Raw genomic sequence first — 23,500 nt, forward strand, 5'->3', positions numbered from 1 at the left:
TCATCACCTAGAGGTTTGATCTGGGAAAACGTCCCTGATTATTATGGTGAAGTACTGGACAGATGTTATTTTTGATAATAAGGTTTCAGCCACCATGACGTAATCCGTTTTAGCTTCTTAGCCGATGCAGCAAAGTAGGGTGGAAAGGGAAATGTATATTTGAAAATGGTACCCACATTGTCAATGAAGCAACCTTGGGTTTTACAAAGGCCCTACATAAATAAATACAAATACTAATAATATTATCGGTTATTATTATATTATTGTTGTTGTTATTTTTTATTTACATTTACTTTCTAAGACCCATGATTATATTTATTGATATCAATATTATTATTAATATGATTATAAAAAAATAAAATAAACGACAGATTATAATAGTATGACTTATTTTGCTTATATTACTTATTACTTATTTTGGCTTGTTGGTATATTATTTTTAAAACGTTTTAAACATGCTTTAGAAATAAATTATTGATTTATTAATTGATTGATAGATAATGGAGATAAAAAAAGAAGAAATTGAATTTAAAACCAAAAAGAAAGAAATCATTTTAATGATCAGATGCTTACAAAGCTTGTGTTTTTTAGAGGTAGATTTAGTAAGTGCTTGGACATTATGGATTATTTCATGGTCATCTGTTGTAATCGCCTCCAATTTTTCACCCCAGCGTTGGATCATTAACACACGTAGCTGATGCTGCTGTCCTTGACATCTGTCTATGTGTAGTGTGTGTGCATGAAGTGTGTTGAGGTGACTGTACATGTGTGTGGCTCTCACACAGGCATGTAACAAAAACAGCAAGTGAAGTCTCACAGAGGCTGCCTCAGATTGGAGTGTAACTAAGCGTGCAGTAAAGTTTCAGAGTTCAGCGGGGCACAAGGCGAAAATCGGGATGACACCCATAATTCATAGCATCCTCTGTCCCTGCTGTGTCCCTTAAATTCATTCTTGGTCAGGGAGCTGTACTGGAGAAAGAGGAGAAAATACCTACCAATGCCTTTTGCTTCTACGGAGCCAAAGCCCTTTAAATGTGGATAAATAAAAAAAAATCTTCTTCTATTTTTGCAGAATAGTACTACTTCCTGTGGTGTTGTATGTGAGTGGGCTGCACTGTTAATGTTGCACTGAAAATACAAATAAAAAGTTTTAGACCTAAATAAATGAATATTTATTCTACATGTGGGCTGACATCTATAGTCAAATACTACTCACTCTTATTATTGGACACGTTTGGTTGTGGAATGAATTGGTAGGTGGTTAAAGAATTAAGAAATATTTTATTAATAAAAAAATCATATTATCAATTTTATTATAAATGTTACTGAAGTATGAATGTTCAGGATTTCAATTTATTTATTTAATCATTTATACGCCCATTCATTCATTTTGAGACATGCTCATTAAATATGTTATCGTCTTTGGAATATTTATTTACTGATTATGTTGTTAGTGACTTTGTTTTTTTGTTGCACTTGGTTCTTTCTAGGAAAACAAGTGATTCACCCCAACCAGATCAAGGCCGTTCAAGAGGAATTTGCCCCCAGTCCAGAGAGAATAAAGTGGGCCACGGAGCTGATCGCTGCATTCGAGGAGCATCAGAATTTGGGAAAGGTGCACATTCAGAGTTTCCACACAGAGATCTGTATTATTTTCCAACCTGATATAGCATCAAGATATCCTCCATGGTGCATGCAGCATTGTAGCTTTTGTCTGAGAAAATCAAATGAGGTGTTGAATATTATAGTTCCTAATTTAGTGCATCATTGAGTCCTGCGTTTTCTGCTCGGTAGGGCTGCGCGTGTCTGAGATGTGCTAGTAATGTACAATCTGCCAGTAATTCTTCCGCTAAGGATGGCCTGGGGGTGCATCAGCAGCACTCTCCCCGTTCGGCTCTTTGCTCACAAACTGAGATTCCGGGACACAGTTGCTCAATCTATTTAGTATTTTCCTGTATTTTTTGTCTGTGCCCTCTTCAAACACCTTGCGGATTTGTTACAGAAAATGTTTGCAAAATACCACCTGAGGTTTTACTGCCTCTCAACAAATCATTTTTAGACTCTATCAGCATACCATTACATTTAGGATGCAGCTTAACTGCAGATTTAGTTTCTTTGGATGCATATGTCATGTAATTATTGAAACTCTTCTTCTTAAGAGGTTGTGAACGAGTAGACTGATTGAAATATCCTTCTCAGTCCAGTGGTGCAGTGAATCGGAGTGTCTGGCATGCAAATAAAAGACTTCCAGCTCTAATTCCTGCAGCTGTCAAGAATATCTCCATTTTAATTCTAATGCTTCTTAGTATTTTTAGTACTTTTAAATTCCCAACCATCTTGAATGAAGCTTGGAAGCTAACATTAAAGGGATACTCCACTTTTTTTGGAAATAGGCTCATTTTACAACTTCCCCAGAGTTAAACTGTTGAGTTTTACCGTTTTTGAATCCATTCAGCCGATCTCCGGTTCTGGCGGTACCACTTTTAGCATAGCTTAGCATACATCATTGAAGTGGACAAGACCATTAGCATTTCTCAAAAAAATGACCAAAGAGTTTCGATATTTTTCCTATTTAAAACTTGACTCTTCTGTAGTTACATCGTGCACTAAGACCGACGGAAAAGTAAAGTTGCGATTTTCTAGGCTGATATGGCTAGGAACTAAACTCTCATTCCTTCGTTATAATCAAGAAACTTTACTGCCGTACCATGAATGCAGCAGGCGTAATGAAATGACGCAGCGCCTGAAAATAGGCTTATCATTGCGTCATATCATTACGCCTGCTGCATTCATGGTACGGAAGTAAAGTTTCTTGATTATTACGCAGGAATGAGAGTATAGTTCCTTTCCATATCAGCCTAGAAAATCGCAACTTTGTGATGTAACTACAGAAGAGTCAAGTTTTAAATAGTAAAAATATCGAAACTCTTTGGTCATTTTTTTTATAAATGCTAATGGTCTTGTCCACTTCAATGATGTATGCTAAGCTATGCTAAAAGTGGTACCGGCAGAAACGGAGATCGGCTGAATGGATTCAAAAACGGTAAATTCAACAGTTTAACTCTGGGGGAGTTGTAAAATGAGCCTATTTCCAAAAAAAGTGGAGTATCCCTTTAAGTTACTGATTCACTACAAAAAACACCATTAACACAAGCATTTAAAAATCCTTCCTTTGAAAATAAATAAATAAATAAATATATATATATATATATATATATATATATATATATACAGGGCCTGAAGTAAACTTTTTTGACCACCTGCCACAGTAACTTTTTACCAGCCAATTTATTTTTCCCTCATAAAGGTGAAAAATAGAAATCACACAAACATTGTTCTTTAACTTGAATACACATTTAAGTACTGTCAAGTTATTAACGAAATCATTATAAGTAATAATAACTCTTAACGGGGTCACACACCGGATGCGCAGCGCGACGCGCAGAACCACGTCTTTAAAATTCGAACACATTATTTTCTATCAGTGTACACACACCAGCGGCGCCATTCGGCGTCTGTCCGCGGCGCCCAGCAACGGCTCAGGACCTTGTTCAAAATCCTGCCGCGCCACAGAGCGCCGTTTACATAGTTTTACATTAAATGTACATTTATTTGTCTCAAATCGTCGTTAATGTATATACTGACTTCACCCTGTGCTGCAATATACATTTAGTTTTACATGCATTTACAGAAATCAGCTGCTTGAATGAAAATTGCTGATGTTATCGGACAGACGCAAAAAAAAACTAAAAACGAATTAATCACTCAATTCTCATTGGCTACCCGCCAATGTGGCAGGTAGATTGACAGTTTTACCCGCCAATTGCAAAGTTCACCCGCATTTGGCGCGTGGTCAGGTGTTAATTTCAGGTCCCGTATATATATATATATATATATACTCTCAAACCATCCTATCCTTCTTAGTTGTGTTGTATATGCATTGCATTGAAGCTGTGAAGTAGGATAAGGTCTTCAAGACAACTACCTTTATTTTTATTCAACCAGTGTTCTGTTCTCTTCTCCTCAGGGGGCTTTCACCTTTCACGGCAGTATGATTGACATGCCATCTCTGAAGCAGGCTCAGAACATTGTCACAATGGCTTCAACTGTTCAGGGAAAATGAGCCAAATCTGGGTTCCTCAGACATCAAACTCTGCACCATGCTGGCGGTGCCGCGCACTTCACGTCAACCGCTAAAACGATCTGTGCATTGTTTAACCAGTAGCAGAGATGATGTGCTATGTGATACTTAATTAGTAATTGATTGATTATTTTGTGTTCTGCAATTCCTGGTGCATAATCATTTTATGCATTAGTTTGCGTTTGTGTGTGTGTCATGTTCGCCCCTTGCACGTCTCGTGTCAGGGTAGACGATTGACCGTGGTAAAGGTTGTGCGTGCCCAGCAAAAGGGCAAACAAACAGAGCTGCCCTGCCGTTGAGCTTCCATTCAGCCTGAAGGCTCCTCCAGGCCCCGGAACATCAAAGCGCTATTTGCCAAGAAGCCGCCAGAATTTACTAAAACCAACATAGAGAGAATGAGCCTGTGAGCCCGCTCTGAATTGTAGGCCTTTGTTTTAGGGGGACTCAGCAAGTCATTTTGTTCTTCAAGACAAGGCTTGAATGTGTCTGCAGCCTGGCGTAAGCTCTACGCGGCGTGCCACACGCTCGATCGCAAACACGTACACAAAGAGCTCCGCTAGGGATCCCTCTATGTAAATATCAGCTGTTTTCTATGGATTTGTTACCCGTTCAGTGGTTCCCATCTCTCCATCCAGCTTCCGAGTCACCATGAACATGGCCACGATGTGCCGCCGTTGTCTGTTTCACCAGTGTTCCTCAGACTCACTTTGACAAGAATGCCTCTTTTGAAATAGAACTTTAGGATGTCATTCCATATGAATGACCATCTTTTCCTCCCTTGAGGGCGTTGTTATTGTTTATGTCGTGTTTGTCATGAATACATCCTACAGTACGCTATGTTCCCGCTCCTTCCTGCTGGTCTCCCACGAGCTGATGAGATATTTGGCAGAAATGTCTAGGGCAGATTTGTCTGGGATGGGGGTGGGGGGAATGGTTGATGGTTCAGTTGGTCACTATGGTAATAAAGGCCTCTGCATAAAGCACAACTGAATATGGCGTGATCAATAGTGTCTGTAGCAAGCGACTCTGCCTGAGATCCGTGCCAGCCTGGGGACACAAACAAAAATATGGAAGCCGCTGCTGTGAGTGGCCCAAAGGGCTCGACAGTAAGCTGACGGCCTGGCACCCGTCCCACACCTCTCCACGCCCACCCCCCACCCCTCCATGCTCTCTGCCTTTTGCACTCATTTATTTTTCTTTGGAATTGTCTTTTTGGACTCATGTCAGACAAGCCCTTTCGCTCTAAGCGCTCTTTAAGCATGTCTGAAGACTGATCAGATCCTGAGAGCATAGGATTGGTAGGCCAATTCAATGAGATTCATCTAGAGCCGTCCTGCGTTTAATTATCTAAAATTGTATTGTAAATTCTCTCTCTCTCTCTCTCTCTCTCTCTCTCTCTCTATATATATATATATATATATATATGTTGTCAATTTTGATTAATCGTGATTAATCGCATCTAACATAAGACTGTAAATAAATAAATATATATATTTAGAAATATTATATATTTACAAACTTTTATGTTTTATGTGATTTGACAGCACTAATTGTATTTATTTATTTACAAACTTGTTAGTCTAATGTTAAATGTGATTAATATTGATATTGTCATTAAGGTATAGTACACCCAAAAATATGTCTCCTTTCATCATATTTTGAAAAATGTCTTTGCGGTCCATACAATGAAATGTTTTTAGACCACATTTACCTCAACCATATGAAAAAACTGATGAAACATTCAGAATAAACTTATTTTCTTTATTTTTTTTCCTTTTTTTGTTATCTTGTTTGTATTTAGAAATTGTTTTGCAGAAGAAATAAATCCATATAGGTTTGGAGGGTGAGTAAATGACATAATTACATTTTTTGTTTGAACCATCCCTTTAACACCACCCAGCCAAAACACAAGAGCTCCTATATGGTGACCTCTGAAACTTAAGAAACTCTAGAAAATAAGTGTGAAATATGACTGTTGATTGATATGACATTAATTTGAAATTAATTGGGGGGTTAAAAAAGCTGACCCCTACCTAAAAAAGCTGACCCCTACCTTATGGGTTTTTGTGCCTTTTATTGTAATTTATGTTTGTAATAGAAGTATGTGATATTTATTATAAAGTGAAATTACATTTAGCAGTATTAATCCTCTGATGAGTGCACTAAAGGCACCATTTATTTTATTAATTAGCTAGGAACTGCTCTGTGTAGACAATGATTCAGGGTTTAAAGGATTTGCGGACTCATAGTTCTGTGAAATACTACTTCCTCCCACTTCTTTGTCATTTTTCATGACATTTCTATTATGCCTGTAAATTGACATAATCTTTTCAGCTCACAAGGCGGAATTATTTAAATACATTTACTAGTATTCCCAAAGAGAGTACAATACAATTAACACGAATAGGACCTTACCTAATCTTGACAGCACTCAATTAGGCTTGAAACACAGTCCTGATGGTTATGTGCTGAGATTGCTCTCATAAATTATCTGATATCAACCCAGCTGAGAAAATGCATGTATGCAAAGTGCTTTCAGAGGAAAATTAAAAGGAAACGTTTTACATATTTTTCATTAATCTCAATGGGACCCGTGTGGCAGGGAGGATTTTGCTCGCCTAATTTCTCGCCAAGGGATCTCCCAATAATGACTTCATTCTTTTACTAGACAATATATGACAAACTAATTTCAACAAAGATAATTTCCCTGCAATAAAACGAATCATTTACAACAAGAGCAAAGCAGGAACAGTTTTGGAAATAATGTGTAATTGAAATGAAATTAAATGTATTGGCAGTGGGGGTATAATGAGTGAAATTGAACTCTAGTAATGTTGTAAAAATGTCTGGCGTTTTTTTGCACGTAGGTTAATGTGACTTTTGAATTTGCTTGAATAACATTGCCAGAGAATAACTTCAAATTGTCTATACCACTGTGGAAAATAGGTGCAGATACGACATTCAGCTTTTGGTGACATGAGAAACATTCAATAATTTACGCCTTTAGCTCTTTTGAGAAATTAACAACACAACAAATTATTGTATTTTGGGGTATTAACTTACTGAATAGCCTACTCCGCTTTATTACCCTAGGGATGATTATAATAGGCTAATAATGTGCGTGAATGAGGAAGATACCTACACTGACGCTGACCTTATTGTGTTGTTCTCATGTCTTCATTTTATACATTTTAAAACTATATTTTTTAAACGTTTCAAATGTCTGTGCAAACTTTATTTTATTATTTGGTTAGTAGCTACAACAAATGATTCGAGACACTCAACTCTGTTTATTTGTTATTTTAGGTGCAATGCAACGTATTAAAAATATGGTAGCCTATAGTTTTAACTTGTGTGTATAGCCTATGAACCAGACACAAACAGAACTCTTTGTTTTATCCCTAGCGCACACCATGTCATAAAAATCCAGCGTGAGTGTATTGTAATATAAACGCTTTTGAAAGAAAGCGTAATTTTCGGTAATGTTGCACATTTCCTTATGCTCCATATTTTTTGATGCATATTTAATTATGGTCCTTTTCCTATGTACAACCTGTTAAAAAGCTTTAATTCACATGTGGTAGGCTATTATAAGCTTAACGTTTTGCCAGAGTAGCCTACTGAATGTGTGCTTGAGTGAAGGATAGTCTCTCTGAATAAGCGCAGACTTAGAGCTGACTCTTTATTTGAAATGGAGACAGATCAAAGGACAAACCCCAGTAAACCTCCTCCGGTCTTTGTCTGCGGTTGCTATGGCTTCAAGTCGAGGGGCCACGTAAATCAGACTCGTTACAGTGCGACAAAAAGTCTCTAAAACTTTTTTTGTTTTTAGCTGACTTGACCCCATGTATCTTTATTCAAGCGAGTTTAAAGAAATACAATGTAAAAAAGTGTTGATTTGTGCATTAGTATGTCTGTTATAGGCCTGCTATTTCAATAAAATACACAATATTGTTCACGTTATTTTTGGTGCCTACAACTAATCGTTTTGAATAGAAATGCGTGACTTCATTTTAAAAAACGACTATTTTAAAAGGGTTTTCCTGCAAGATGATTACTATTTTTAATGGAATCGTATTTTATAGCCTAGGCTACTTTAATAACATCTTCATCGCCAGGCCTATACAGAGAATATGAGCAGATGTAATTTCCACCTCACTGTTAGCAGTCTTAGGACCAGCCCATGGGTGGATTCCCCAATTAGAGGCCCATGGCAGCCCCCCTTCAAATTGACTTTTCCTTCTGTTGTGACAAAATGGTGCAATTGTCGCGTAGCCTCCAGGATAATCAGAGTATCATGGTTTTATGCATATTATGGCGGCTGGCTCATTATCACACAACCGCTCGTGAATTAGAGAGAAATTAAAACAATTCTGCTATATCTTTCATGGATGCGATAAAACAGATACGCTTTTGAGTGCTGGTGAGCTTGCTGTGTGACTTGACTGCTTGGCGCAGCTTGTACCATCTCACCCACTGGCTTTCTGATGAAAGAAGAACAGAACTTTAAGAAGTGTGCCGCCGGATGCTGTCAAAATTGGGGGCAGGAAGAGAATGGCTGTTCATAAAGGCGACATTTATTGCTTCTTGGCTGTTAGGACTTTTGCAGTTGAACCCCCTCTAGAACGGTGCAGATGCATCCAGAATGAGACGTCGAGAGGAATGGATGATCTAGTTTGTTGTCCACTCATATATGTACTCGCAAGACGTTATAGGCCTAATAAGTAACAGGTGCACAGTGAATTAAACTCGATGCACATTTAGACATATAACTGAAATGCGAAGGTTGGCAGAGAAGAATGTGAAATAGGCCGATTGTTAAAAACAAGCCATAGCCTAATAAAGGGGCTTATTTTAAGGTCTCCGTAAGGCCACCATCGTCTTCAATATCTCATTTAAAAAAAAAAAAAAAAACTCCGTGAGGCCCGTGAAGCCCTATTATTTAATTTAAAGAGGTTTCTAAGCGTTGGGTATCTTGGAGTGACCCTATAACCACATACACGGGCTCAGATCTTTTCCAGTTCACTTAACTGTCAGGTATTGACTCATGGGAGCACGAGCCGCTGGTTTATCACCTTCCCCTTGACACAGTGATCTTTCCGTGTCCACATTCTTAAACAAGCCATTAGAAACACCTAAATCTTTACATTCACTCTCTTAAATAATTTATCGTTTTATTTAAGGCGGGAAACTTTAAACATAACATTAACAAACATAGGCTACATGTGATAAGCTACTGAAAAAAAACACCAACTCACAGACATCAATATAAATGATTGATCATGTTTTGTTGAAAAGTGTTATCAAAAATTATAAAGAAATTGTTGAACTGGGTTTGATCCCATATCACAACATTAACAAAGTGAATTATGGATTATATTAGAAAGACTGTAGACACTATAGGGATGACAATTGGTCATATGGGACATATAAACATTATCTGTGTTTAGTGTCTCTTATGATTTGCAGACTGAATTACACTCTCCAAAATTAATTTTAATTAAACTGTTAAATGTTAGCTTATACCCCTATATATTTTTGGATACTTGGTACTGATCTGTTATTTTGTAAATGCTAGGACTTTTTAAAAATAAATAAATTGTCAAAAAGTTTATAAACCTTGTTTGTATGGTATAACAAATGATTTACAGTAATTTTCACGTGCTCTTAACACGTTCAGCGCGTGCCTGTGTTTGCACAGTCAAGCTCTTAATTGTAGTTTATGACATCATCTCTGCTAATCCAATTAAACATGTTTGTCCTATAGACCCAGAACTTTGTGAAGAGTGAATACCGCTGTTTAAAGAAAGGGCAGCCGACACAATTCTGCCTTTGAATTAAATACATTTAATTGGTTGAACTTGGAATGAGAAATTATTTAATGCTCTTTTGTATTTAGTAAACATGAATGAATGAATGTATAAATAAATTTATGACTGATTACAAAAATATATATATAATTTTGCCTAAAAGCCTACCTTTGCTTTATACTGGAATTATAGGGATCGAATTTCTTAATTATAGCCAAAAAACCTGAGAGAGTTTTTCTAGATGACTTCTAAAAAACAGGACGAGAACCTTCCAAACCTAGAAATGCTCATTTTGATAAAGGAAGCACCAGACAGAAGCACCGAAATTTGAACGTCATAATTTCGCATAGAAAAGCAATTTTTCGACATTTTAACATTTCTTTTTTTTTTTCATGTTCATTCTTCAGTTCATGTCGTTTCTGAAAAGTTTTGCTTGTCAGAAAAGACAAATTGGAAACGCGACTGCAAGATTTAAAAAATATGTCTGAGGTTATTTAAATACTTTAGATGGGAAAGTTTTTAATGAATCTAAATCAGTATTTCGTAAAGATTTATTTCTATATTAACGAAAAAGTTAACTTAACGTGGACATTTTCAATTAAAAAACGTATGTCTATTTGATATCGTCAAGAGAGACGTGAAACAATTTAATTCGATTAGAAAAAAAACACTTCTACCCAAAATAAGTGTAATTTGAAACACTGAATTGTTCCTTTCAAGACTCTATAACATTCTTGTTTTACTCTATAATGAGTGTAAAACAATATTTTCGGCGCAAAATTTGACATAACAACACTTCTGATTACTTGCTTCACTTGCTTGTTTCACACCGACATCTGTTCACTTCTGATTTGAAGTTAACAAAATTATCATTTATTTATCATTAAGAATATTAAATGAATACATTTTATTTAAAAACAAGCCACTTTATTTTATTTTGAATTAATTCTGGACTCCGGGCAGCGTAAAGAACACCTGGCACTGGCAGAGTAAAGTGGGATATGGGGCTCATGAATCATTTTATCATACCCATTTTACCTTTTTCTTTGCGCAGTATGACAGCCTCATCACTTCATTTCTCACTTCAAGTTGAATTTCACATTATATGGCGTTGGCTTCCTTTTATACACGCTTATTGATTTGACATTAATATGTGTAGCCATCAGAAAGCTTTTATGAAAATAATTGTTTTATCACGCTATAATTATTAAATATGTTTAAAAGTAGGTTACTAAATCAATTTCTGTCTCCATAACGTAGTGTCTACAAAGCACCGTATGCTTAATATAAAGTGTTGCCTCTACAGAAGAGAAACCACATGGGGGTTTAAACTTAATAAAACCTCACACCTCAAAGCCCTGTGAGCTGAAATGGCATTTTTATTTGAATATACAGACAGCAAAAACACTCCGAATTATACCTAGAAGTGGATTTTAAACAAACAAAACCTGGCACAAAAAAATGGTAGGCTATCTCAAGTCAAGCTAAGCGCTGTCATATACTCCCAGCAATAGGAAGACAGTGACATTTCACAAGGAACGAAACGAAATGTATTTTTATCATCATGTCCATGTTCAGCAGGCTGTTGTTGAGCGTGAGCTGTCAGATCAGGTTGGCGAAGGCGCGTGTGTAAGCAGTGATGCTCAGGTAAGGAGCTTCTCTTCTCTGAACCACAGCACAGATGACTGCTCCAGGAGCCAAAGTAATGAGGGTTCCGCTGGGGGCCGCCTGGTTGGAGAGGTGGCTTAACCCTGCCTGGACGAGGCAGGAGCCCGGGCTCTGCTTTTTCAATCAGAGCCCCTTGCAGAGCACGCGGCCCGCAACGAACATTTTGACAATGCCGGTGATAGGCACGAGGTGATGAAAGGAAGCTGTCCGCGAGGGCGTTTCTGTTTGGTTGCATTGTAATTCTTCATAAATAATTGTGGGTTTCAAAACAAGACAAAGGCGCCCTTATTTTAGTGCGACGATTCCCAAACGTATTAAGAGCTAAATAAACTTTTAAAACTACCCCTAAAACGGACACTTAGACGCATAAAATTCTGAATTGGACAAAAAGACATTTATGTTTTATTCTTCCCAAATTAATTGTATGATATTGTATTTTATTCATTATTATTTATGCAAATGACTGTGCTGTTTAAATAATTTGCTTTTGATTCATGCAAATCTCTCAGAGAGGCCAGCCGAATCATGATCATCTTTATAATCAAATGTAATGTTTCCCTTGAGTGCATATCGTCATTTTCATTGGATTTCTCAAAACCAGACAATTAACACAACTGTAAAGAGAATTCAGCTTGTGTCACCAAGATGAATTTACTCAGTTATTTTAGCAAGATATGCTGTCATTTACCATTGAAGATGTCAAGAAAGGGGCAAAGGTGGCCATCCCCTAAGACACGTGCCTAATTATATAATTTGTCTTGTGAGTGGGACAGAGCACTGTAAGGTCTCCACTGGGATCACTTCTTCAACAGCCCGAGCCTATCATCAGTTTCATCAACCCTCATCTATGTAAGGGCAGAGTGAGCGAGTTCATTTATCTCTTTTTCCAACCACAGGAACTGACTTGGCATGAAGACATTCAGCAGCCTACAAGATTCAGCTTTTAACATTAGACAGACGTGCATATCTTCAGGCGACCTGACAGCGCTTTACGATTTCTATGAGTGCGAATATTTGAACCACCAAGTGCAGAAAAGATATTTGCTATTAACATTCAAAGTATCTGTTTTATTTATGTCATTAGACCATGTGAATCCTATTAAAACCAAAACCAAATTTCTATATTCAAGTAAGTATGGTGTTTTTGGCCAATTTAACTGCATTATTCATTGCATTACGTTTATTCGTTTTGCAGGCATTTAAGATTTACAAATGAAAACAATAGCAGCCAAAGCAGTTGATCTAAGGGAGACAAATATAGCATGTGGTTTGTGATACCAAAAATACACATAATATAATGTATTCGTAAACCAAACATCACAGTCACTGACCGTTCTGTGGTAATTCTGAGTTTGTGTCGACACTGAAGTGAGCCAAATTGCTTATCAAGGCTGGACATGCATGTGCCCTGGCCTATACTTATTCCAGGATGCACAAACACAGCACTGAAAATCGCAGACTATGCAGCTCAGATTCGCACCTGCTGAGGGGCAAAGGAAGCATTGCATTCTGGAGATATGGCCTGTGAGCACGCCTAGCGCACCTTCACAAAATGTCACAGCGGTTATGAAAGCAAGTCATTATCAACTCAGGGGGACCCTTGACACTGGTCTATGAGAGATAGTTCCAGTAGTTCAAAGCCATGTCTAATGGCCATTCCAAGGTCAGCTTGAAACAGAGAAAGTGACTTAATGTTTAAGAACATCTAGCCACCCTCGTGAAGCCAGCGGTAGGTTCTGGTGGCCGGTGACGCACTAGGGGTAGTCCAGGGGATTCTACAGGTGAGTTTACGGGTTTATTAAACACAGATTAGGACTTCACAGGAAAGAAAAGCTATATATTCAATGTAACCATCAGAGTTTAAAAGCAATGTAAAGTCAATTGCATAGAAGTGGACTGGCTTTTTTGGGGGCTTTGACTGTTCTTCTCTTCTTTTTCCTCATCCCTTCTCTTACACTTGAGGTTGTATATTTGTACTCGCTCTCTCTTCTTTTCTCTTACTGAGATGATCCAGCACTGTGGTTGTCCAGCTGTGCAGGATGATTTCCTCTCACTGAATGTTGACCTTTTCCTCTATGAAAGATGCTGTATTCAGAGGCACGACTCTGATGTGTTGCTCATGGTAGTTCGTCAGATGTGGAATGGATCAGCATCTACAGGATGTAAAATCAAAATGGGAAGCCAATGCTGTAAAGATGATGTTACATGAATGCACACTATTTGTGCACCAAAATATCTCCCTATTTTTCCTTGTTTTCACTGCCAACCATTTATATAATTGTATGTAAAACAATTTTCAAATATGATTATATTTATTTTATTGTACTTTTTGACCTGTGATATCCCACCAGATCGATAAAAGACCTTTTTCTTTTTTTAAAGGCCATGCACAGTTGCAGGACTTTGAACTTTCTTTCTCTATCTGTCTGCCCTATGAATATTTTTGATTTAACAACTCCTATTCATGGCCTGGCAGGTGGAACTGTTACTGGTAAATGTTTCAATTTACTTGTCTAATAAAGTATACAGCAATTAAAAATACTGGTAAACAAAGCATATGTGAACTAGCTGTATATTAACTACTATGTCCGCTGTTCTCATTCAAGATAGCTAAAACATTATATATGTATATATACATATACACAAACTGCTTTTATATAAAACATGACATCCTTTCCTATGTTAAGGCGCGGCCTGAAAAAGCTTCTGAACATTTGCCACATGAAAGAAGTGGGTTTTTTTCTATTTGAAGTCCAGACCTGCGTTTAGGACCATTTAAACAGGACCTGTCAAAAACAAGGCAAGCAGAGAAATGGTCGCATGGCTCTGAGGTTTGGTTTATGTGCTGCATAGGCTGAATGGACCAGGTGTAGAGCTCTGGCTCTTGGACATGTCCGTGGACGACCTTGCTCTCATCACCAAGAGCCTTGGAAAGCCTCCCAATCCTGGGGATCCATATTTGGACCAGCACCAAGTTTGGAGACCCACAGATGTTGTGGAGAGGCCAGATATTATGACAGTTGTCTCATGCAGACAGTCAAGCTGATTCATATGTGTTAACGATGAAAGGGTATGTGGTGCATATGTTGAGTTTTAAATTATAATTTCATCTTGTATTTTATCAAGATTTTTTTTATCTTGTAGTCGATATATGGCCACAATATGTACCACTACACTTAAATAATGTTATATACACTGTCCTTCTTTACTCTCAAAGCTGTTCGAGAAAAAAAGGCAAATCTAACATAATGGCAATCATTAATTAACCAGTATTTGTTTTCTTTTTTAAATGTTTACTTAAACATTTCTTATAAAATAACATTTAATAATAAATATACAAACATATTGACACAAATTTTGCATTATAGACAATTTTTTTTAAACAAACCTTTGCAGTCAGTTCTGATAGGCTTAACAATTCTGCTAATTGATCTTTATTTACAGTTTTATTATATTTTTTTCTCTAGACTTAACGGACCCTCTAGACATGTTCCCATAGTCATACCGGGCAGGGATTCCTCACTAATTCAAAGACTCTGTCAGTGTTATGAGAGCTTCATAAAATATAAATGGGTCGAAGAAAACTTTTAATCCCAACAGTGAAAGTAAACGTACTGCAACCAAATAGGATTGCACTACATAAAATAAAAAGAAGCTTACAAAAAACAAAACAAACAAGAAAAACACTTTTAGTTTGTGTGGAATTATGTGGTTGCCAAATCGGTAACACTTTATTAATGTATTTTCATAGTTGCATGTAGGCTACTGATATGTTACGCTTTTTATAATGAAAGAGTTAGCAAAGAATCTTTTGAGAGATAAGTTCAAAATAAATTATGATGTGCTCGTGGAGTAATTGATTTAATGAAGTTCTTATGAAACTATTAAAAGCGAGTGGAGGTCATGCGAGCGGCACCCCTGAGTGTTCATTGTCAGATGTTTAACTCAAGCAATCTTTTGGGAAAGACATCGGGGCTAATAGGTGAACTCACAGCTGTCTGAGTCGGGCTCGAGCTTTCAGAGCAAATAGCAAACAACTACTCATCCGGCCTCTAACTTAATGGGACGGCAAACTTTCTCAACAGCCTCATCTTGAAACGCATGCACGAAGGACAAACACGACACCTAATCAATAAGTGCGCTAAACGACTGTTAGTCACAACGATAAAACCATGCAGCATTTTTTTTTCCTTCAGAGTTGAGCTCATAAAACATGTACTCACGTTTCACTGTATACACACCCCATGAGTTTTCGCCCATGCGTCAAAAGTTTTGGTGTCCGTTTTTAGTGTTCAGTCTCGGAGTGCAGGGAGGAAACATGCAGCCCTGCAGCTGCAACTGGATTGTGTTTTCTCACTTATTCGGGAAACTTAAGATAGTAGGCAGGTAGGGTGCTTGGAAGAGTTTGGCAGAGTGCCTGGAGAATGAATATGTGCCCAGTTTTCTTGGTCTTCAAAGCATACTGTGGTAAAAAAAAAAAAAAAAAAAACTCAACGGATGTTTATATTACCTCGCATACTTTAAGTTGTTTTTATTTTGAAATGGTGCAGATGAGAAGAGTTTAGTTTGGTTGTTTTAAAATGTTTTTTTCTTCTTCTTCCGTGGCTGTCTTTAAAGATACCGACTGAAAAGGAAAGAAAAAAATAACGCTTTTTAAGCAAGACTGATTTTTTTTAGCAATGTAACAATTCTTCAACGTGATTTGTGATTAAATAATAAAATTATCTATTAATAAACAGTCGCACAATTTTACAAATAAAATGTTATGTTCTTTTATGATATTTATTTGATTCAAATGTAGGCTACCTATAATTTAGTAAATTATCAAAATCAAAATATTAGTTATAACACTATGAGATTTTGTGGATACCACTAATCGTTTTATTGACAAAAATAGATTCATTCTTGATTCATTCTACGTGGTTGACAAGTGTACCGTTTTAATTATCCAAAAGTTGACGACCAAACCAAAAGAGAAATTATAAACATCATGTACAATTTTGGAATTATATTTGTGTTATTTAATAGCCTACTTAATGCACTTGTCTCTTTCTCTCTCTCTTCCTCTCTCTCTCTCTCTCTCTCTCTCTCTCTCTCTCTCTCCCTATAGACCTTCAAACACTATGGCAAATATTCCATTAGTGCCGTAATTTACCTCTGACACTTTGCAAGCTCGCAGATAAAATATGGTAGTGTGAGTTGAACATATGTGCGACGTTCAAACAGATAAAGTGTGAAGTGCATTTTTCTAATGGGGAAATTGCGGCAAAATGTAATGTTTTCTTTTCATTATAAGTGCTTCACATGCTCTCGGTGCATCGCTTAAAACCAAACACAATGACTCGTGTACTTTGAACCCTCGTCAAACGCATAATGAGAAGCTGACGGTGTGAAATCTGACTAGACTGTAGTAAACAGCCTCCTCTGATGTGATCATTCTGTCCAATAAAGGCAAAACGGGAGAGAACTCGCTGCGTTTTCACACTGACTTCTGCTTTGTCTTTTGAAAAGTGGCGTCTAAGAGTCTGACTCTTGGAGTTACTGATTTGCAGGCTGCATGTTAAGGTAGACCATGTAAGTGATTTCCACGGGCACTGCACTAAAGGAGAACAAATCGCTGACAAAGGGGGTAGCTTTTCGATTCAATAGCGTCGTTAAGACGACCGAAAAGTATTCCTCAGATAATAAGTTCTACTTCAAAGCGTCTCCCATTCAGCTGTGACTGCTGCAGCTTTTATGAAATCCCCCCCCTTTTCACTCGGACCGGACTATCTCTTTGGTTATTTCTCACCGTGTTTATTTTGCACTATTCAAAGGGCACTTGTTTTAAATAAATAGAAGATCATTCTTTCCTTGAACAAATAATAGTTCGTGGAGAAAAGATGGACAGAGCGCGCGTTTTTTTTCTTCCGAATTAAACGTTAATGCGAGCGAGGGATTTCAAAGATTTAGGAACAAAAATATGAGCGATTCTGATTCAGAGCGAATTGACTGCTCTAACGTAGCATGAAACTAAAGGTCAGTGCGACTGTATCTTAATAGAGTGTTTCCAATTGAAGTGGCCTTTTTCCAGAGTCCGGTAAATACACACACGCTTTATGATGTGCCCTTGAACTTCACACTATTTATGGGGCGTTTCACTGACACAAAACACTAGAATTACTAACTCAAACGACTCACCGACTTGGGTGCTTTATTAAACACTGGGGTTAACGTGATGTTCATTAGCACGAAATTAAAAATCAAACTTTCTTAGGAAGAGACTTATAACTTCTTGATAGGCTACACTTTTCTTCACGCGCATTTTCCACCCACCATATGAAATGTTCAAGATGCCTGTTTGTCTGTTTCTGCGCTTATATAGAATGAACGAATATGCTGATTTTAAGGGACAAAACGGTTCGCGGGAGAAGTTCCTGCTTTGATGATTGACCATTTAGCGGCAGTTAGTAGTTTTTCTACCACAAATATTCAAATGGGACCCATAGAAATCCTAACGCACCGTGCAGTCTTCCGTTATGATGTGGAACTCTTTGAAGTGGTGCAGGACTTGCACTGGTCAATTCTGAGTGTATAGTCTAGGACAAGGGGGCACTTTGAAAGTGTGATTGTGCGTTTTAATGAAGGAAATAAGTCGAGGCACTTTATTCTCCATTGTACTTTTTCTTCTTATTGTCAGGCAGCTTTTATGCCTTATATTTCATGAATGATTCATGTATTGTTGGCTTTGTGCTATTCTACTTTTCACTATTAGTTAAGTGACGGTTCCCTTTTGAACGGACATTGAATGGCTAGGGAATATTTGTATATTGTATAGAAAGTATGTACTGTAGAACATTGCTGTTTCGTTTGGTCAGTTTGACTGTCCCGATTTTTACAGAAAATGAAATATTGTTACACAATGAATGTTTAGTTTGTCGAATTTTAAAAGAGATGCGCACAATGATCAATGAATGAATCAAGGCCTTTTTTTATTGAAAAGACCATATTTACACGTCCTGCTTTTTATTCAAGTTTTCCATTTATCTATACACAAACATCACATTTCTTCACGACCTTCTTACGTTTTTTCCATCAACACCATCATGCACCTCAACAGAAAGAGTTACTACACGGTTCATGCGAAATATTCTTCACATTATACAGCCTATTCAAGTAAGACCTTTTTACAGAACACGATAAAAAGCATCACTTCTTTTCACCAGAATTATATTATTCTTTGGTGTATCTGTACTTCCAGACCAACATTAATACCAGCAAATAAATTACAATGTACAAAACTCGTTGAGACGCTACGAAAACATTCACAAGCATCAATACCATATACTATTTACAAATCAGTCAGGGACAGGCCTGTCATTGATACATTATTTAGGGTCTCAGTGGACATATTTAGTACTCCTTAATCAGAGTTACATTGATTTTGCATAAAATATAGGTTTAAATATTTTAAATATCACAAAAAACCGTCCTGACCACAGATCTTGTATAAACTTTAACAAAGACTCCACCCATTCATTTTTTTGACACTGACAAAATACAAAAACTCAAAATTATTGTCACTGCAATTTTCCCCCCTCAGACATTTAATGTGTAGAATGATTCTCTATAAAAGATGTATGTGCAACAAAGGGGCGTAGTATTACTAAAACAATCTAAAACCTAATATGTAAATCATTTTAGCTCATATTATTTTTGTCAAGTCAGGTAAAATCTTTTTTTTAAAATCGATGTTTCCTTCATGTCTGATATTTCATGTTGCAAATTACAGATGCTTATAAATGCGATTATCATATGAAAGATAAATTGCATCAATGCTCTGAGCATGTTTTAAGGGCAAACTGGGAGGCAAAATCGTTCACCCATTGACATCCATAGGTGTTCCACTTCTTCGAATTGTAACACTTGAATTTTGTATTATTATTTTTGTTAATGTGGACCATTCACAATGAATATATTCCTTGCTGTTCACATCAGAGCATTGCCCTTGGATCTGTGTGTCTGTAAGAGTCCTCATCGTCGGAATCCGACGTTGGCACATCGCTGGAGGGGGTGTGTAGATTGTTTGGTCCAGCACTCCCTTGGCACACGTACCATTCGTTAAGGTTGGTCACCTGAGGGGAAAGGTTCGACGAACGGTTCCTGTGGGGATCCAGGTTTGGTGAGAGGGTATCACCGATAGTCGTAGACGAGGGGTGGTAAGTGGAGCCCGTGTTGGCGGAAGGGGGCGGAGGAGACTTGCAGTGAACCTTCATGTGTTTGCGTAGAGAGCTCGGGTGTGTGTACGACTTGTCACAGCCCCTCACTTTACAGAAGTAAGGCTTATCGCTCGTGTGGACGTGAGAATGCTTCTTCCGGTCACTGCTGTTGGCGAATTTCCTGTCACAGCCATCAAACTCGCATTTGAACGGCTTCTCACCTGGAAAGGGAGAAAAACAGAGCATTTAGATGTGGAAACCACACACACACATCTTTTAAATGTCCTCGTTTACAAGAAAATAAGAGCTAATGAATGTTCCATATAGGCTACTGTCACATACTCTTTCAGTAAACAGAGTTAGAAAAATCACAACATTACCACTGTAACCCCACAGTACTTATTTTCTGCTGAATGTTCAGGCGCACCACATGACTTATGCAACCACTCTGTAAATGCTCTTATTTTCTCTGACTGAAGGTTGGCAAATCTTCTCAAGAAAACTTTTATTTGTATTGTTTTTACTAGATATGACAACTGATAAAACATTTCGGCCCACCAAATGTATCAGATTGTGTGTAGGAAAAGAACTGGCCCGACTTTGCAAGATATTGTATTGTAGCCTACAACACGTTGTATTGATTCACTTTATCATACCATGTCATATAAGTCCTTATTGTAAAAATACAACAGGTGATTTTTTTACACATTCATTGCTGATTCAAGAAACCACCATGTTGCAACCATTTAAAATGTAGGTGGGTTTGACACGCTAGCCTACATATTCAGGGCACAATTTACGTCAGCACGTGTTGAGAGCATAACATGATACAGTATATAAAGACCCTAAACAATACCTGCAACTTCTTAACAACTGCCAACAAGTTGTCACTGTATAATGTTCACGTGAGAGCATATTTGCACTGAGTAGAGGAAGAGCTTTATATTTATTAAAATATTGTCTATAGCCTAGTCTATGTAGCAACAGATAAGCTACACAGCACACACGTGTAGCATTTTCTTAGAATAGAGGTATGAGAGGAACACCAGAAGCTGAGGCCTTCCTCGCTCTGCAAAGATGCCAACATAGTTTGGTTAATCAAAATGTGTAAAATCCTGGCACATAATTACATTAGTATAGATCTATTCACACACTGTTTGTAATTCCCTGTGGCTTTAAAAGAGACACAAATGTGCCGAAAACGTATGTGCCTAATAAAACAATTTGTTTATTTGCTTATTAGTATTTACACACATGGCATTTAAGTGCAACTGCAGCCATATCTTCACCTTGGAGTTTTTGCACTCCTTAATATAACATTGTGTGCATTAGAAAAAAAAATAATACGTAATACACTGGTCTGCTCATAACAGCGTGTATGTAGAGTACTTTTTAGAACATGAACAGAACATGTACTAGTAGCAATATGCACGTTGATCTCACAGCATTTTCAAAGTGCATGACTCAAAACAACACCAAGGGATACTTTTGCTTGGCGAATACGCACTGTAAACAAACAGTCCATTTAACCTCTCGGTTCAGTGCAAAGGGGGATATTTCTGCATGCGGTCGGAGGACAAAATGTGACTTTGTTCCCAACGTTGCTACATAAAAAGTAAATTCGATTATCTGTCAAGTAGCGCAAACACGCGACACCTATGAAACCGACTAAAGTTGTTTTTAAGGAATTTGTTGACTTTTTACTAACCTGTGTGCGTCCTCTTGTGAATCTTGAGATTTTCTGAGCGCGCGAATACTTTGCCACAACCGGGAAAGGGGCACGGGAACGGCTTCTCGCCCGTGTGCACGCGAATGTGATTGATCAGTTTGTACTTGGCTTTAAACGCCTTTCCCTCGCGCGGACACTCTTCCCAGAAGCAGACGTGACTGCTCTGCTCCGGTCCCCCGACGTGCTCCACCGTGACATGGTTGACGAGCTCGTGCATGGTGCTGTAAGTTTTCGAGCAGGGTTTCTTGGACGTCTGTTCCTGGTCAATCCACTTGCAGATGAGCTCTTGCTTGATGGGCTGCCGCATGTACCGCAAAAACGCCCCCGTGGCTCCGTGAGGAGCCGTGGCGAGGTTCACATTTAAGTTCATGGAGTTGTAGCTGTGAAGTGAAGAAGATCCATAGTGCTCGGGCCTGTGGCCGAAATGCTCTGGCCTGCCGTAGATGTCCCCCGGTATACCCAGACGCATCTGCCCGTTGAGGGCATGGTGGTGGTGATGGTGGTGGTGGGCACCTGGGGCCGCTTGCTCGTGCAGTCCAGAGAAAAGTGGATGGGCACCACCTTCCGCGTGCCCATAAGCACCTGTTGGGGAAATGAACATGCCATGGTGATGAGGGGAGGAGGCGGAACTATGCTGGTCGCCAAGTGCATGCATAGCAGAGGCTGAGAGCTCTCTCCTGAGGATGAAGTCCCTGTTGGTGGTGTAGCCTGTGTGGGGGTGAGCCACGGGGAAACCAACTGTGGTCTGAGAAGACGTGAAGGATGCCGCGGTCTGGGCTTCGGGATGGCTTTGAACAGGCTGAGAGGGACTAAGTTTGAGAGCATTGGTCTGTGCCATGTGCTCGGGTCCAAATGGAGTGAGAGCCACTCCGGGGTCGTTGCCCATCTCCCCAGGGTGGAGGTGGGCATGGTGGGAGTGCGGGTGATGCCCCCCTATCCCCGGGAAGCCTGTCATATTCTGATGAGGAAGGGCTTGAGTCGATGCCAAATCCGCTAATCTTATCGCCGAATTCCTCTTGCTTAAAGGGGGCTCCATCACTACGCTGTCATGTCCACGCTCACCGCTATTGTTTTCGCCAACTACGGGCCTTCTGAAACCATTAAAATATATGTATATGGCCGTCTATAGAACTTCTTTTGTCCTGCCTCTAACTCTGCTTGCTCCTTTTCCCACTCTGTCCTCAAGCGATTGGCAGAACATACAACAGTTGGAGGACACAGTGGGGAATAGAGTTTAGAAATGGCACTGCGGGTATTGGACAGATTTCGGTGACTGGCAGTTAAGAGAACGAAGCGATTGGCTGTCTTTCAGCGCAGAGGCTCAGCGGGGTTCCGCCCCCTCACTCTCTTCATCACTGTTCACTCCAGAAAGTTGTGCTCACAAACTTACAGGCAAATCTGTTTACCGAGACACACACACACACGTGGAAGGATGTTGTCTTTCTCTTTGCACAAAACAGTGACACTACACACGCTGGAGCATATTGTGCAAAAACACCACACACACTGTTTGAAATATACTTATAAATTAAAATGGAAAATAAATAAAATTAATATTTAAAACAATGTCGAGCAACCGGGGGGGGGGGGGGATGGGGGGTTATGCTTTATTACGTTGACAGATGTACAGATTAAAGATCACCAGGGGAAAATTAAAAAAAAAAAAAAAAAACATTTGGATACATACACATACATGCTGTACCAAACTTGTTTTTTTAATTGTTTCCATATATACCCTAGGTAAAAATTAATTATTAGATACATAAAGCAATAAAAAAAATTTTTGGTGTGAATCAAAAATGCTTTACGCCTTAACAGAAATAGCAAGAAACTACGTTCATGAAATTCTTAACCTGCTTTGTCCAGATGAGTTTATAATAATGCCATTTTATATAATCAACATTAGCAATTTTAAAAATTAAAAATTAAATTAAAATGCAATCATTCTATTTTA

The 23,500-nt window shown here is 38.3% G+C and overlaps 2 protein-coding genes and 1 long non-coding RNA gene across 3 annotated transcripts in view; 1 reads left to right on the top strand and 2 right to left on the bottom strand.

Moving 5' to 3' along the window:
- Positions 1-5,132, top strand: part of clybl (citrate lyase beta like) — a 66,185-nt gene extending 61,053 nt beyond the window's left edge. The window contains exons 7-8 of the mRNA XM_077215195.1: positions 1,491-1,615; positions 4,028-5,132. Coding sequence (XP_077071310.1) covers positions 1,491-1,615; positions 4,028-4,123 — 221 coding nt within the window. The 3' untranslated portion in view covers positions 4,124-5,132. The remainder of the gene's footprint in view (positions 1-1,490; positions 1,616-4,027) is intronic.
- Positions 5,133-11,307: 6,175 nt separating this feature from the next.
- Positions 11,308-15,974, bottom strand: LOC143723929 (uncharacterized). The gene is made up of 2 exons (XR_013197197.1): positions 15,843-15,974; positions 11,308-13,772 (listed from the first exon to the last, which is right to left on the bottom strand). It is a non-coding gene; the product is annotated as an uncharacterized LOC143723929 (long non-coding RNA).
- A 2,595-nt stretch (positions 15,975-18,569) lies between these two features.
- On the bottom strand, positions 18,570-22,775 carry zic5 (Zic family zinc finger 5). Its single transcript, XM_077216433.1, has 2 exons — positions 21,526-22,775; positions 18,570-20,038 (listed from the first exon to the last, which is right to left on the bottom strand). Exons 1-2 carry the CDS (start codon positions 22,580-22,582, stop codon positions 19,593-19,595), a joined length of 1,503 nt encoding a protein of 500 aa, XP_077072548.1. The 5' UTR covers positions 22,583-22,775; the 3' UTR covers positions 18,570-19,592.
- Positions 22,776-23,500: the final 725 nt, after the last annotated feature.

This window comes from Siphateles boraxobius, unplaced genomic scaffold (genome assembly GCF_051911475.1).
Source record: "Siphateles boraxobius isolate OS27281-9 unplaced genomic scaffold, OSU_SipBor_1 7, whole genome shotgun sequence".
Taxonomy (NCBI): domain Eukaryota; kingdom Metazoa; phylum Chordata; class Actinopteri; order Cypriniformes; family Leuciscidae; genus Siphateles; species Siphateles boraxobius.

Excerpts from the sequence above, each read along its gene's own strand:
- zic5 (XM_077216433.1), bottom strand. The coding sequence starts at position 22,582 with ATGGAGCCCCCTTTAAGCAAGAGGAATTCGGCGATAAGATTAGCGGAT. Across the intron at positions 20,039-21,525 it reads TCACAAGAGGACGCACACAG|GTGAGAAGCCGTTCAAATGC; the intron begins GTTAGTAAAAAG and ends CTCCCTTTCCAG.